This window comes from Alligator mississippiensis, chromosome 5 (genome assembly GCF_030867095.1).
Source record: "Alligator mississippiensis isolate rAllMis1 chromosome 5, rAllMis1, whole genome shotgun sequence".
Taxonomy (NCBI): Eukaryota; Metazoa; Chordata; order Crocodylia; family Alligatoridae; genus Alligator; species Alligator mississippiensis.
The window spans coordinates 179,189,296-179,204,891 of record NC_081828.1 but is presented as its reverse complement, the minus strand read 5'-3'; the positions used below and the strand labels follow the sequence as shown (position 1 = coordinate 179,204,891).

Below are 15,596 nucleotides of genomic sequence, written 5' to 3'. Positions count from 1 at the left end.
CTGCAGTTTTACTGTCTCTTAGCTACTCCTGGTCTCTGAGTTCACAGCCAACTGCCAAAGAATTGGATTCAAATTTTTCTATTAATGATTTTAATGGGCTATTGAAATATTGTTGAAACATAGTATCTTAACAGTTTCCCCCTATTCAACATTAGCTCCTTTGGAATATGCATTTCTGCAAAGAGATTCATAAGTTAACTTGATAGAGAGAGGCAAATTGTTGGATTCAGTTTGAAATTTAAGAGTATTAACAGTCACTGAATTGCCTGTCCCAAGATCATTTCTTTTAAAAAGGCTTTGAAGTTACTATCTAGATAATGTTATCGGTTTCCTAGGAGTAATAACGTTTACATATCTTGCCATTTTAAACTGTATAGGCCAGAGATAGGCAAAATATGGTCCGCATCTCGAATCTGGCCTGCGAAGGCATTTTATCTGGCCCAGGCATGGGGGACAGCACAGGCCCTCACACATGTGGCTGGTCTTGCTGCTGCCAGGCATGCTGCAGGGCTGGGCAAGTGCAGCGGCCAGACTCCATTTCCCTGCAGCCCCAGTGGTGGCTCCTTCTGGCTGCCTCTGCTGGATGTAGTCCTGCTGCCATGCGCCCCACACCTACCACCAGGGGCAGGACCTGTGTGGACAAGGCATATGGATGGGGCCAGGGGAAGGTGGAAAACAGCATACGGGAATGGAATGGGCAGGTAAGACCAGGATCATGGGACAGTGACAGTGCAGGGCTGGGGCCTAAGGCAAAGCTGCGATCCATTCCCCACATTCTGCTACTGCAGAACCAGTGCCCATCACAGGGACATGAGGGCAGTGGATTGTGGCTGTGCTCCAGTCCCTGACCCAGTGCTGTCATCACACCACGATCCTGATCCTTGGCCCCACCCTGCCTGTCCAACTCCTAGACTCCACTACCTGCCCGCCCATGGCCCCATCCCATCCACACTGGGTTGGGGCCATGGGCGGGTGGGGAGTGGCATCCATGAGTGGGACAGGTGGGCAGGGCCAGGGCTGGCACTGGGATCGGAATCATGGTGTGGTGACAGTGTGGGTCTGGGGCCCAGGGCAGAGTTGCAATCTACTCCCCGCATGCCCCTGCGACGGGCATTGTTTCCTTGGGCAGGGGTATGTGAGGAGCAGATTGCAGCTCTGTCCTAGGTCCCATGCTTTCATTGCCCAGTGATCCTGGGGTCTCCTTGGCTGGGACCCCCATAGGGGCCATTTAGGGATTTTTGGTGAGCTGTTACACGGGGGTGGGGGTGCTGACCCGGCCCACAACAGCTCACTAAAACTCCCTAAATGGTTCTCTGGCCAAAATAGTTGCCCACCCCTGGTGTAGGCTATCCATGATAACCCTAGTAAGTTTCAGATGCCCTTAAATGAAAGTATTTTGGCCCTTAAATGAAAGTCCTATGAATTGTATTGTAGATAACTGAAACATTGTAAGCAGACTTGCTACTGGATGCTGTACTTCAACAAGGATGTGGGAAAGCTTGGCAGAGTCTAGAGAAGAGCCACCCATATGATTGATCAGAAACTTGCGAGGCAAGCCATACGAGGAAGGGCTGAGGGACTTGGGCCTCTTTAGCCTAAAAAAGAGAAGGCTGAGAGGGGACTTGGTAGCAGCTTACCGCTACATCAGGGGAATACATCAAGGGCTTGGTGAACAACTGTTCGCCAGGGCACCCTTGGGGAAATCCAGGAGTAATAGCCACAAACTGGAAGACTGTTTTATGTTTAATACTAGGAAAAACTTCTTCATGGTCAGGGTGTCCATCCAGACTGTAGAATAAAGTCCTTCCAGAAGCGGTGCAATCATCTACCCTGGAGGACTTTAAGAGGAGACTGGATGGTCACCTTGCTGGGGTCACCTGACCCCAGTTGTGTTTCCTGCCTAGTGCAGGGGGGGGGTGGACTCTTATCTTGCAAGGTCCCTTCTAGCCCCTAACAATCTATGAATCTATGATTTTAGGTATCAAATAGTTTTGATTGTAGTCAATACTGAGTCCAGGCTGCTGAGAAGAGACAGAGACCAGAGCTTTTGGGGGTGAAGGGCCAGGTGTGATTGCATTTAATTACATGCCAAGTATTGACACTATGGTTCCAGAAGTTCTAGATCACTCTTGATTTTGGAACAAAATTCTTTTCTCATTATATTTGCATAATAACTCTTGTTCATGTGTTTTATAGAGTCCTTCTTTCCTCTGCCTATGGAACTGCTTTTTTATAATTCAGTTGTCAAGTATCAGTGCGTTAACTCTATGGTTATTAAAAATGTTTAGGTTTTCTCAAAAGAAATATTGGCTTGAAAACTGATGATATAATTGATTTTCTTGCTTCAGTGTGTGGTTGAGAAAGGTCTTTGCAGGTGTCTTTCCAGTTACTTCTGCTTGAATTATTTGGCATAAAAAGCATGTTGATTACATTCCTTTTTTCTTTTGTTGTCATATATCTGTAATCCTTGAATTCATTTTCTGTTTTCCACCTTCTCTAGTCTATTAACATCTAGGTTGTTAAAATAATTAGATTGTAAATTTAGTATTTACAAATATTGTAAAGGCAAATTTTAATTTTCATGTACCTTGCTGAAATATTTAGGATAATTTTTAGCCTAATAGTTAGATGAAGTACAGAGAAAAATCTTCATATCAGTTCTGCTCATTGATAATTGGGGATGATATACCATACTTCATTTTTTTTTATCACAACAAACTCTGTCTCCTAAACTATCAACCCTTTAAGGGAAACCTCTTCCTTTCCTGTCTATTGGAGGTAAGACTCCATCCTGAATCCTGTGTTTAAGTCGATGAATATTCATCAGTTGGACTGTGTCACGGCGCACCTCGCTGCCCCGCTCCTACAGAGGGGAAAACTGCCAGAGAAGCTCTGGCAGTGCATAAGGAGCCCTAGTGGTGATTAGGGAGTACAGGTGTGGGTTGCCAGAGCAACTAATGAGAATCAGCTGCCTGTAGGAGGCAGGGCCTGGCCCTTACAAAGCCCAGGGCTGAAGCCAGGCTAGCAGTTTCCTGCTAGCAGCCGGAGAGGCAGGAGCTCCCTCAGCCAGGATATAGGGAGAACCCTGATCACAAGTATAGCTCGCGAGAGCTCCAGAGGCTGGAGCAATGGTGTTGAATTACAGCCAGGAGGTTTATGTTGTTTTGGCCCAGTGCCTTAGGTTTTGGTTATAGCCAGGAGGCTTATGTTTGCTTTAGTGGTTGTATTACACCGGTGGTTTGGGTGAGGCTATAGGGGTTGGAGGAGGCCTCATAGGGACCCCCAGAGGGGTGGGGGCCCCTAGCGCCTGGGAAGGCGCAGTAGTCTCATGGGGGGGCTCACGGGAAAGTGAGGACCCTGGCGCCAGTCAGGGTGCAGCGGTGTGGGGTGCGGAGACCCTAGGCCCAGAAAGAGCCTGAGAGGGGCAATATGTGAGGAGCCCAGGACAGGCATGATGAGCCCGGTAACAGGCTAGCACTGCAGAAAACCCAAGAGAAGGGCAGGGTGCTGCGGTGGACCACAGGAAAAGGGGTTAGCAGCACGGTGCGCCCAAGAGAAGGACAGGGTGCTGTGGTGGTCCCCAGGAAAAGGGGATAGCGGTACAGCGTCCAGGAAAAGGGGAAGCAGCGCGGTGGGCTTGAAAGACCAGAGGCTCGATTAGAGTCCCAAAGCGGGCAAGAGTCCCTGAGCGGGACAACCTTTTTAGAGGAAGCCCAGAAAGGGCACCGAGACCCCAGAGAGGGGACACGATTGAGAAGGCCCAGTGCGGGCTTGATGAACCCCAGGAAGGGGGGCAGCATTTTGGGAAGCCCAAGGTGGGCACGGCGAGCCCTGAAGAGGGGAGCGCCCTATGTAGAGAAGGCCCCAGAGAAGGGGGCAGCACTAGAGAAGGCCCGAGAGAGCGGGCATGTATTATGACAGACCAACGTCCAGTACATCTGCGAGGCTTGGGGCGTGGTATTAGGGGTTGGTAGGAGCCACGCGTAGCCCATAAGGCTAGGGTGCCTGAGTAGCACCCATCATACGGGGAGACCACAAGAGTCCAGGAAAACTGTGGGGACAGAGGTCCCAATACGCCGTGCCCAAGGCGGTATAAGGCAGCCTCCCAACATATACTGAACATCAAAGACGTGGCGGGCGAGAAGAAGAGGGTGTCCTTGGGCCGGCCTTGACACGGAGAGAGGGACCTTAAGGAGATCACGGCCCTCCTATAGGACCCCGCCGTGACGGACTGAAATATATTTCCTGTGCATCTCTGCAGTTAAGAGCTAGTCAGTGTTTTTGAACTAAATAACTTCTTTGGACTTTTAAAAACAAGACTGAAAACCTTGATTTTTAAAATATTTTTCATGATTAACAGAATTTTCTTAATCAAATCATGATCAAAATAGGATCAGACTTTTTATGCCCCTCTAACCTTTTTAAGGTCAATGGAAAGTCCTGACTGTTGATAACGTAGGAGAAGTAGGAAAGCATGCACTGGTATCAATTACGAAGGCTTTGGAGAAACTTGGGAGCAAGTGCTGTTTTGTACTTCAAGCAAAGATTTTTTTGTCACGTGCAAAATTGAACGATACCTTTTGTAAAGTTACAAAACTTGCCTTTTGAGTACAAAATGAATCTTCTGAGCATTTACAAGTATGTTTGTTCAGTAATTAAAAATTGTTTAAGACAGGGTTGTCCAACTGGCAGCCTGTTGGCCACATCTGGCCCCCCAGGGGTTAACCTCTGGCTCTTGGACTCCCTGTCCAAGTGCTGTTCTCCCTATCACTCCTGGTGCTGCCACCTGAGTTTTCAGGCTCCCTCTCCCTTCTACTGCTTCTGCTTCCTGCCTCCCCCTGTCTGCTCCCCACTACAGGTTGACATGGTGCAGGCTGAGGGGCTGAGGAAGGACTTCAGAGAGACTTTTCAATATTCACCAGAACAGTCTTCAAGCATCCCATTTAATTAAAACTCACTGCAGTTCTGTGCATGACTGTTTGAGCACCTATATGTGTCTATTGGGTTTAATCACCATGTTTTCCTATTTATTACTGAGAGGATCTCTTGCATCAGAAACTTTAACACTGGACTCTAGTGACAACATCCAACAAGCATAAAATGTTGTTTGTTGTAGCTGTGACTGTGTAGGAAATGAGAGAAGCAAGGGATTTTGTTGGTAATATTTTTTTATTGGACCAGCTGTATAATTGGGAGATACATTAGGCCTTTGGGCACAATGCACCGTCAGTGGAAGAGCATAAAGCTTGTCTAACAACTCTCTCAGTTATGCAGTTGGTCAAATAAATGATATCACTAAAGAAACCCCCTTGTTTCTTACAATTATGCTGTAATGCTTAAATAAATTTTATTATTATTATTATTATTATTTTTACATAATGCTCTTCTCCTCCTCCTGGCATCAAGACAAGATAGAGTTAAATTGTCTAGTAAAGTAGGATCTTTCTGTAATGAAGCAAGTGGTGAGGAAATACCCATTACTCCTAAAAATAAATTATTCAGCAGTAGCCCGTGTACAGTGATATTCAACAATACTTGAAGTTTTGGAGTTCTATAGCAGGGAAGGTCTCGGGTGGTTTGGTTGTGGTAATTGTGCCTTTCTATTTTTAAGTTTAAACTTCAGGGTGAGTTTCCTGGGTTTATAATATTTTTGATAACTTCATCTGTTTAATATGTCTACCATAAATTATTGATATGTACTCACACACTTAATTCCCTTTTAACAGTTTTTTTGGAGACTAATGGAGGTCTAGGGTCACCTGCAGTATCCATTAGCATAATAATTGTACATCACTAGTATATATTTGGGGAGAGAATTTTCCAGACAAGATCAATATGGTGCAATATGCTTAATAGTCAAGAACCTTATGCCTCTTAGACCTGCACTCTCATTACTATCTAAGCAATGGCTGCTGTCATTGCTGATTACATATTTGGATTCATCAGTTGTGTTATTCATAGATTCATAGATGTTAGGGTCGGAAGGGACCTCAATAGATCATCGAGTCCGACCCCCTGCATAAGCAGGAAAGAGTGCTGGGTCTAGATGACCCCAGCTAGATACTCATCTAACCTCCTCTTGAAGACCCCCAGGGTAGGGGAGAGCACCACCTCCCTTGGGAGCCCGTTCCAGATCTTGGCCACTCGAACTGTGAAGAAGTTCTTCCTAATGTCCAATCTAAATCTGCTCTCTGCTAGCTTGTGGCCATTGTTTCTTGTAACCCCCGGGGGCGCCTTGGTGAGTAAATACTCACCGATTCCCTTCTGTGCCCCCGTGATGAACTTATAGGCAGCCACAAGGTCGCCTCTCAACCTTCTCTTGCGGAGGCTGAAAAGATCCAGTTTCTCTAGTCTCTCCTCGTAGGGCTTGGTCTGCAGGCCCTTGACCATACGAGTTGCCCTTCTCTGGACCCTCTCCAGGTTATCCGCATCCTTCTTGAAGTGTGGCGCCCAGAATTGCACGCAGTACTCCAACTGCAGTCTGACCAGCGCCCTATAGAGGGGAAGTATCACCTCCCTGAACCTATTCGTCATGCATCTGCTGACGCACAATAAAGTGCCATTGGCTTTTCTGATGGCTTCGTCACACTGCTGGCTCATGTTCATCTTGGAGTCCACTAGGACTCCAAGATCCCTTTCCACCTCTGTGCCACCCAGCAGGTCATTCCCTAGGCTGTAGGTGTGCTGGACATTTTTCCCCCCTAGGTGCAGCACTTTGCATTTCTCCTTGTTGAACTGCATCCTGTTGTTTTCTGCCCACTTGTCCAACCTATCCAGGTCTGCCTGCAGCTGTTCCCTGCTCTCTGGCATGTCCACTTCTCCCCATAGCTTTGTGTCATCTGCAAACTTGGACAGAGTACATTTGACTCCCTCGTCCAAGTCGCTGATGAAGACATTAAAGAGTATCGGTGCAAGGACCGAGCCCTGCGGGACCCCACTGCCCACACCCTTCCAGGTCGAGACCGACCCATCCACCACGACTCTTTGGGTGCGACCCTCTAGCCAATTCGCCACCCACCGGACTGTGCAGTCATCCACATCACAGCCTCTTAGCTTGTTCACCAGTATGGGGTGGGATACCGTATCGAAGGCCTTCCTGAAGTCTAAGTATACGACATCCACCCCTCCTCCTGTGTCCAGGCGTTTCGTAACCTGGTCATAGAAAGAGACTAGATTGGTCAGGCACGATCTGCCCGCCACAAACCCGTGCTGGTTTCCCCTCAGCATAATTTGCCCTGCCGGGCTCTCACAAATGTGAGCCTTGATAATTTTTTCAAAGACTTTACCAAGGATGGAGGTGAGACTGACTGGCCTGTAGTTGCCCGGGTCCTCCTTCCTCCCCTTCTTGAAAATGGGGACCACGTTAGCCCTTTTCCAGTCCTCCGGGACTTGGCCCGTGCGCCACGAGCGTTCCAATATTCCTGCCAGTGGCTCTGCAATGATGTCGGCCAGCGCCTTCTGTTATGTAGACAGATCATAAATAGTATGTAAGTTAGCTTGTTGTTAAGGGCATGAAATACCGTGCTCCAGAATGCTCATTGCATTCAGTAAATGTATTGATATACAGTATAGTCAATGACTGTTTCCGCATACATTTTTGTGCAGTAGTTAGGTGCTGGTGTGTAAACAAGCTCAAAAAGACTGACTAATTTGCTGAAGTGAGAGGTTTACTCAACAAACTGGTATTTCCTAATGGATAAACAAAAAATGATTGAGAAGAAAATGTTTGCATTTGTTGATTAAATAGGAGGTTGTTAAACCATTGTATTATTTTCATCGAGAAGCTGTCAAAAAGAAATGGGAAATATAACTGGAGAAGAAAGAATTAGGAGCTCAAATCAGGAGCACACACTGCTTGCTGCCTTAGATCTAAGAAAAAAAGACCAACATTGTTGATTTGTGGAAAGATAGTCTTGATAGACTCCATGCTTTACTGGCAGTTTCAGTGAAGATCACCCCAGATGTGCACATCTCTCAAACCCCCTAGGTTTTGTCCTGGGAACTGCACATGTAAATGGTGGAAGGTTGCATTGAAAGTGAAATACAAACGGGGGTGGGAGGGAGGGGTGCTGCATGGGCATCACTGGAAACCTTAAGAAAATTAACTTTGCTCCCATATTCTCCATATTCAAGGGTCCTGAGTGTTACTTAAAAATGATACCACCATTTTAGTATTATTTCACAGCAAAACTAAGAAGATTTTGAACAAGTTTTGCTGCAGGCAGAGGGAGTAGAGGCTTCAAGAATAATTCTAATATCCTTAGAACACCATAATTTTAAAGTATTAGAGTGATACTTTTCTGGTATTAATTGACTAATTAAATTGTAACACTTTGTATTTTCTTGAATAGCTAAATTTGCAAAATTGGGAGTGGGGGAAGAGAATTTGGATGCACAGAACATTTTTAACATTGAGGAAATGAACCACTGGAACTTAGCTATGAAACTCCCCTGTTACTTTGAAGTGTCTGAAATAGAAGCTCACTGAGAAGTTACATGCTTCACTTAGTGACATTCTATGTCTAGTGTGCAGGCATCTAAAAGGATATGCAACCTGAGCTTTCTCTAATGCTTCCACTAGATTCAGCAAGACATTTTATTTTCTCAGTACTGAAAATCGCTATTTTTAAAATGTGTGCTTGTGACTTAAATTTTGTTTGGGATAGTTAACAATGTTCTACTGTTCATTATTACTTTCCTTTACACTTTGTACTGAAAGTTTACTGAACAGCCTTTTTCTTACCAAACAACCTTCCAGCTGCTTACTACACTCAGTAAAATTCTGTGAACACTTCTGTTTTGGTGTTATCCTCACAGGCATTTTTGTGGAAGTGATATATCAATGGACCTTGCAGAATGGATTTTTAGGATAAATGTCCTAATATCTTAATTGCCATTTTAAAAAAAATAAGGTTTTATTGGTCCCAGTTCTCCAGCTGGCTCAAGCTGCTGCATGCTGCCCTAATGGCACACAGTAACTACAAAACTGAATTACCAGACCCTGTCAGGATTCCAGCTGTAAAGTGTGATCACTGGGTGGCACAGTTATGGCATATGTTCCTAGATTGCAACATCCTGGCGATCGGCCCTGGGCATGTGAGGGTTAGTTCTGAGAGAGAGGGTGTGTAGCTGAGACGTCCATATCTAACAGGAACAAGGAGCAGTTGGCCATAATTTAGGACATATCTGACGCAGGTGACTGAGCTACTTTGAATTTAACAGTATAAACTGGAGAGCTCAGTCTTTTTAGAGTGGTGGGAGGGGTAATTATGACCAGGTTGCACTCCCCTCTGGTGAGTGGTAAAGGGAGATGGCTGCCAATGTCAGAGAGGAGAGAAAGAGAATGAGAGCATACCTTTGTTAAGCAGTGCCTGCTGTAAGCTTGGATCAATCCAGGATTGGGGCGAGGAAGAAATAGCCACGCCCTCTGGCTGTGCTCTCTGAGCTCACCAGCATGGCTCCTGCCAGAGGTGATCTTTTTTAGATAACTAGCTGACTGGGACAGGCTCTTTTCAGAGGCCCTGCTTTCACATGGCTAGGTGAGAGTCTACAAATGCCTCCAAATGCAAGGATTTCAGCTACACAATTTATTATGATGTAGGATTGCTCTTGGGCTTTTGCTGTAGATTGCTTCTTCAACCTTTTGGCTAGGGGCAATGAGAGTAGGGGGCATCTGAACTCCCAGGCCTCTGGTCTTGCATATAGGATGTCTGCCATGGATTTGGGAGTTTCTGAAGCCACAGGCTGAAGGGTCTGGGAGGTAGAATACTTGCTGGTGGTAGCACCACACAGACTTGAACAGCTGAGCTCTGCTCAGTCAATAGAATTTAGAGCTAATTTGGGTGATTTGGTCCATGACATGAAATTAAAAAAAAAAAAAAAAGTGGCTGTGGAGCCTAGGGGTGAATGCTATTGCTATTTTCCCCGTCCCCCCCTCACCCCCACAAGAGTTCAGCATCAGGGGAAAAAAGGGGGAAAAGTGGTGGTGGTGCTCATACCATCAGTCTCAGGAGTTGTGTAAAATCAGGGGCTCTGGCCATAGCCTGTGCTGAGCAGCTGGTGAGCTCAGAGAGGCCATGGCATATATGGACCTATGGCAGGAGTTGAGTTGACATGCTGGTGAGCTGAGAGAGCTCACTGTAAACATACTACACAGGTGAAGGGGCAGGGGTAACCACATGGCAACAGTTCTTCTGGATCTACCCCTGGCCAGAGGGAAGTGTGTGTGTGTGGGGGGGGGGGGGGGCGGGGCGGGGATGGAGAGCAGGGGGGCCTGTAGAGGCGACCAGTTTCCTAGCACAAGAGAGGGAATGGGCCAAATCAGACAGAGTTGCTTGCCAATGATCCCCACTCATCTTCAGGCCACAATCATTCACTTTAGGGCTCAAATCTGGACTGTGGGCCATAGGTTGAGCACCACTGGTATGGAAGATTCAAAGGGAGAGAGAAGTTATAACTATTTAAATTTAAAACTCATCCAAGTATAAGATAGCGAGATTTGTGTTTTGCAGATTTCTAGGGAAAAAGAGGTAAATAATTATATAGAAAAAGACTGACATTGGTGGAAACAAAAGAACTGTCAGAAATTGAAAGAAAGCAAAGAAAAGAACATGACTCTTGGTTTAAGGAGGCAATGTTTGTGGAAGATGATGATTTTTCTTTATGTATGTTTTAAGGGATTGGATGTATATTTAAGTACTAAATCTGTTATTTGATTGCATTTGTTCACAGAGCTAACACAAAATAAAACTCATCCAAAATTGACTAAGTAGCAATTCCATTAAAAAAAAAAAAATCAGCTTTGAGGCGTTTCAGGGCTAGGAAAAATTGCCCTATGTTCTCTCAGAAATCTAGGAATTTCCCTTTTTTATGGAATAAAGGTCCCAATTCCAGCCAAGAAGACTGCAAAAAATTGGACTTTTCACTTATTTTTGGTGGAGGATTGAATGGGTATAATCTGGGTTTAATGGAAGAAGGATATATTTAACCAGAAAGAATGGAAAGAAAATAACTTAGTGTTTTCTTTTTTTCTTCCTGTTTCTGTTTTCCTTTTTAATGGTAGCCTTTGGAGCTTCTCAGGGCTCTGGAGTGTTGGAAGTGGCTCTGGTAGAGATGGGTTGTTGCATAGGATGTTAGCAAGACAACCAACAGTTTGTAATATGTGCAGCTTATCACATGGCTCCACAATTTATTCAACAATTCTTTTGACCTTATATATACAGTTAGTATAGAGAATATTCTAAGGATCTAAAGGGTCAATTAATTTTTTATGTCAGTGGGATTTTAGAATATTCAGTATCTCTGAGGATAGAACATAACACAACAGTCCAACCAAAAGAGTGTTTCATATTGGTAGAGATCACTATTTTCCAGAAGTCCTGTCTCCAGACTCGGATCAAGAGGTAAATTAGACAGTTAGTCAGGGAAAGCTGCCTTGTGTTTTACGTTCTTACTCAGAATGTGAATTCCAAAGAAAGGAACTGTGGACTACAGGTCCTGTGGTTCAATGTGGAGATGATATACAAGAGGTAGAACCCCAGTTGGTTACCATTCAAAGAGAATTCCTCTCTGGAGAAGCTAATTCTGAGAATGGCTTGTAAAGTTAAGATTATTATGAAAGCAGTTATTCTCTTTTTATTTGTTTTTGGTCATCCTGCTGCAGTAAAAACAGATGTTATAATAAAAATAGTAGCCTAAGGAAAAAAATACATTTGCTCAGTACAATTTGACACTGTTATATAATTTCAGTAAGAATTCTGATTGGCTAATGGTACTTCGATGTTTAGCAAATATATGTATTTCTGGCTTTATTATGTTTAACAATCTATATGGTACAGTTTGGACCTAAACACTAATTTGTTCTAACCTTTCTGATTTTGCAGTCCACTCACATTGCTCGAGCCAGCTTCCAGGTTGATGCTTTTGGGTTATCGTTCATTCTCGATGTAATGCTAAACCAGTAAGTATTGTCCATCTCTCCTCCTACATTTGTACAGTGTGGCGCCAGTCCTCATAGGGGTCCCCAAGCACTATTATATCGTACACACAATTTCCATGTATCTGACTGTATTCTGTGTATTCTGTATTTTGAAATACTGTATAACCTCATAAATCCATATACCAAAAATCCAGAATTATCAAAAATCCAGCATTTCATCCTGCTGCTCCGGGACCAGCCACTATCCCACCACTGCCCCCACCCTCCTGGATGCAGAGGGGGAAGCTTGCGGATGTGGCGGCTGCCACTGCCATTTGCCAACCCACACTGCTGCTGTGTGTGTGGCCACTGCTCTGGGACCAGCCTCTGCTACCCTTGGCCCCCTGTGCTCCACAACCGGCTGCCGTGCTGGTTTCAAAAATCCATCATTTTCAAATTTCTGGCAAGTGCTTGGTCCCAGGCACGCCAGATTTATGAGGTTATACTGCAGTGCATTTTTTCTTGTTTGGTCACATCTTTCTGTATAGTTGGATATTTTCCAATATTACTACTCACTAACAATCTTAGTGTTAATTACAGTTTGCAAGAGCTACGTTTTATTATTTAGGCTGCAGTCCTGCAAATCATAGCGTGCAGGCAAATTGCTGTGCCCATGTGGAGGCCCACTGAATGTAAAAACAAGGAGCTACTGAAAATTGGTAGCTGTAAGCTTTTTAATTCCCCTATATATTGTATTAGTGATCCACTAATTACATTTACAGCTAGCTGTCAAAAAAAAAAAAAAAAAAAAAAAAAAAAAAAAAAGGTGACTGGTTGAGAGCGAAGCTTCTGTGAATAAATTTGTTTTGAGAACAGAGAGACATTGTAAGACCTCAAATATAATGCATTTTAGCCTTATATATTAAATTAATATATCATATTTCATTTACAAGCTTATCAGTATTCAATAACAGTGATAAACTTATCAACTGGGATTCTGGTTTTCTCTGTTTAAAAATCCTAAATTCTGTGATAAAAAAAATTCCCAAATTCTCAGATTAAAAAACTCAAAATTCATGTTTTTCTGTGTTTAATATGAAATGCCACTAATTGATAGATAGATATATATATATATATATATATATATATATATATATATAGATATATATATATATATATATATATATATAATCAATCAGTAGAAAACAATGTTTTATTGATATATTTACAATTTTAAAGCAGTATGGAAGCTTAACAGTACCTCGATCATTATAATAAAATAAATTCTAAATACCTTTATATTTTAGCATTTGATTTTATTTTTTTTATCATAGAAAATCAGAGTTCCCCCTGTCCCCTTTGCTCACCAGGATGTGAGTACAGCTGTGGCTGTCTTCCCCTCCCCTCCTTCCCCTCACTGCTTTGTGGCACTGAGCAGCCCTGATATACTGGTGCCCTGCTCCTGGCGTTGCCCCTCATCACCAAGCCACAGCCTCCCCCCAGCCCTGCCAATGCCCCTCACTCCCAACCCACAGCTCCCCTAGTCCTGCTGGTGCCCCTCACTCCTGATGCGTTGCCCCCAGGCCCTAGCCTCCCAGTGTGTAAGGAAGGGGGTGGGTGTTTGGGGAAGGGGGTGTGTGGGTATAGGTGACCCACTGAGGGGCAGCAGGATTTGTAGCCCCCCAGATTTCTGCACCCGCAGCGGGGCATGGAGTGCAGGGCTGCAGCCTGACCAGAGCAGCTCCATACAGGACAGCCACCTCCACAGCCCAGAAGGTGGGACCTAGTGTGGGTGGGAGTGCTGTACTGCCATGGCCACCAAGATGAGGTGTGGCAGTGGTGGTGGTTGTGACTGCATCTGTGGTGCAGAGTTGCGCTCCATTGCTGCCAGGCGGGCAGAGGGCACCTCAGTTTTGTGGCCATGGCAGTGTGGTGCTCCCTCCTGTACCAGGTCCCGCCTGCTGGGCTGTAGAGGCAGCTCCTGCCCAGAGCTGATTGCAGCCCTGTGCCCTGTATCCCAGGCACAGAAATCAGGGAGTGCCCCCACTGCATCGCCTGTGCCTCTGTCCTTCCTCCCTGCCCCCATAGACTTACCTAGAAGTAGCTGGTTTCTGCCACACTGCCTTGCTGCCATGTGCACATGCGTATGGGTATGGGCATGTGCACATGGTGCCCCCCATGTCCCACTCTCTCCAGCCCTAAGCAGCCCCTTGGAGGCTGGAACTCTGCAAGCCTGCAAAGGGAAACTCACAGCTTCCCAGGTTTTTCTCCTTTAAAGTTGAAAATCTGTGTTTTTCCACATTTTTTGCAGCAAACAGAAAACGCAGATCCCTGCTTATCAATTGAATATGATATTTAATTTTTAATATCCAGCCTTTAAAATAAGAAGCTTTATCTAGCAAAGCCAATTTAAGATAGAAATTACTTTTACTTTTCCTGTTGTAATATACAAAGTGAAAATTTACAGTATATATAAAGGAATGTATTTTGGGATGATCTATAAGAAATGGTACTCAACTTCTCTGGCCCTGTGGAATAGATGGATGGTGCTGGACCGGTTTGTGGTCCTGATCTTCCACGTGGGGTTGGTCCACAGGCCTTATCCAGCATGGGGTGGTATGTGGGGTCAGTCCATGGGCATGATCTGGCCTGCTGGATCCTGTCATGGCATGACCCTGAACACTGGCTTGACTCTCTTTGCTGGATCTGGCCAAAGAGCAACCATAAGCTGGCCTGATCTGGTGTGTGGAACTGTCATATGGACTGTGAAGCTCCCCATGGGTCTGGAAATTTGGAAGTGGGGGGAGTGCTGGAAGTTGCTGCCACTCCCCTGTTGCCAGATTTCCAGACCCATGGGGAGCCCCAGGGGCTGGATGACATGGCATCATAGGTCAGATCCAGCCCCTAGGCCAGAAGTTAAGCATCATTGACCAGGAGTAAAGGTTCAGACATTTAACTAGCAACAGTGTAAGGCTGCAGCTGGGTGTTCAGGGCAAAATGGAAGCAGCGATTTTTTGTTTACATTCGAAAACACATGGCCGTCACCAGCAGCTGCTTTTTTTTTTTTTTTTTTTTACCCTCTGCACCTGCCCTCCAAATCAGCGCCCAGAGTGGTTGCCCCCTTCCCTCAGTTACGTCACTCTTAATTAGTGTAAACTGGCCTGTTTGAAGTCAGTGGGGCCAGGCTGATTTATACCAGATTGAGGACTGAACTCTTAAAAGAAGTTTTAAATCATAGAAGTAGGGTCGGAAGGGACCTTGTAGATCTTCAAGTCCAACCCCCTGCCTGGGCAGGAGGAAAACTGGGCTCAAATGACCCCAGTCAGGTAGGCATCAAGCTGCTTCTTAAAGACCCCCCAGGGTAGGAGCCAGCACCACTTCCCTTGGAAGTTGGTTCCAGATCCTAGCCGCCCTGACTGTGAAGTAGTTCTTACGGATGTCTAATCTAAACCTACTCTCCAACAACTTGTGGCCGTTATTCCTTGTTATACCAGGGGGCGCTAGGGGAAACAAGGTCTCCCCCAAACCCTTCTGGTCCCCCCCATAGTGAGTTTATAGACGGTCACCAGGTCCCCCCTCAGCCTTCTCTTGTGAAGGCTGAACCGGTTCAGGTTCCATAGCCTCTCATTGTAGGGTCTCCCTGCTGTCCCCGGATCATGTGGGTGGCCCTCCTCTGGAC

The 15,596-nt window shown here is 45.3% G+C and overlaps 1 protein-coding gene across 19 annotated transcripts in view; it reads left to right on the top strand.

Moving 5' to 3' along the window:
* ADAM22 (ADAM metallopeptidase domain 22) overlaps nucleotides 1-15,596 on the top strand; it is a 262,391-nt gene that overhangs the window by 24,462 nt on the left and 222,333 nt on the right. For all 19 annotated transcript variants that reach the window (XR_009462659.1, XR_002093669.2, XM_059729028.1 and 16 more), the window contains exon 3: nucleotides 11,883-11,959. Coding sequence is in view for 17 of the 19 variants with exons in the window: in XM_059729028.1 (XP_059585011.1) it covers nucleotides 11,883-11,959 (77 nt within the window). In the remaining 2 variants the exon portion in view is untranslated. The remainder of the gene's footprint in view (nucleotides 1-11,882; nucleotides 11,960-15,596) is intronic.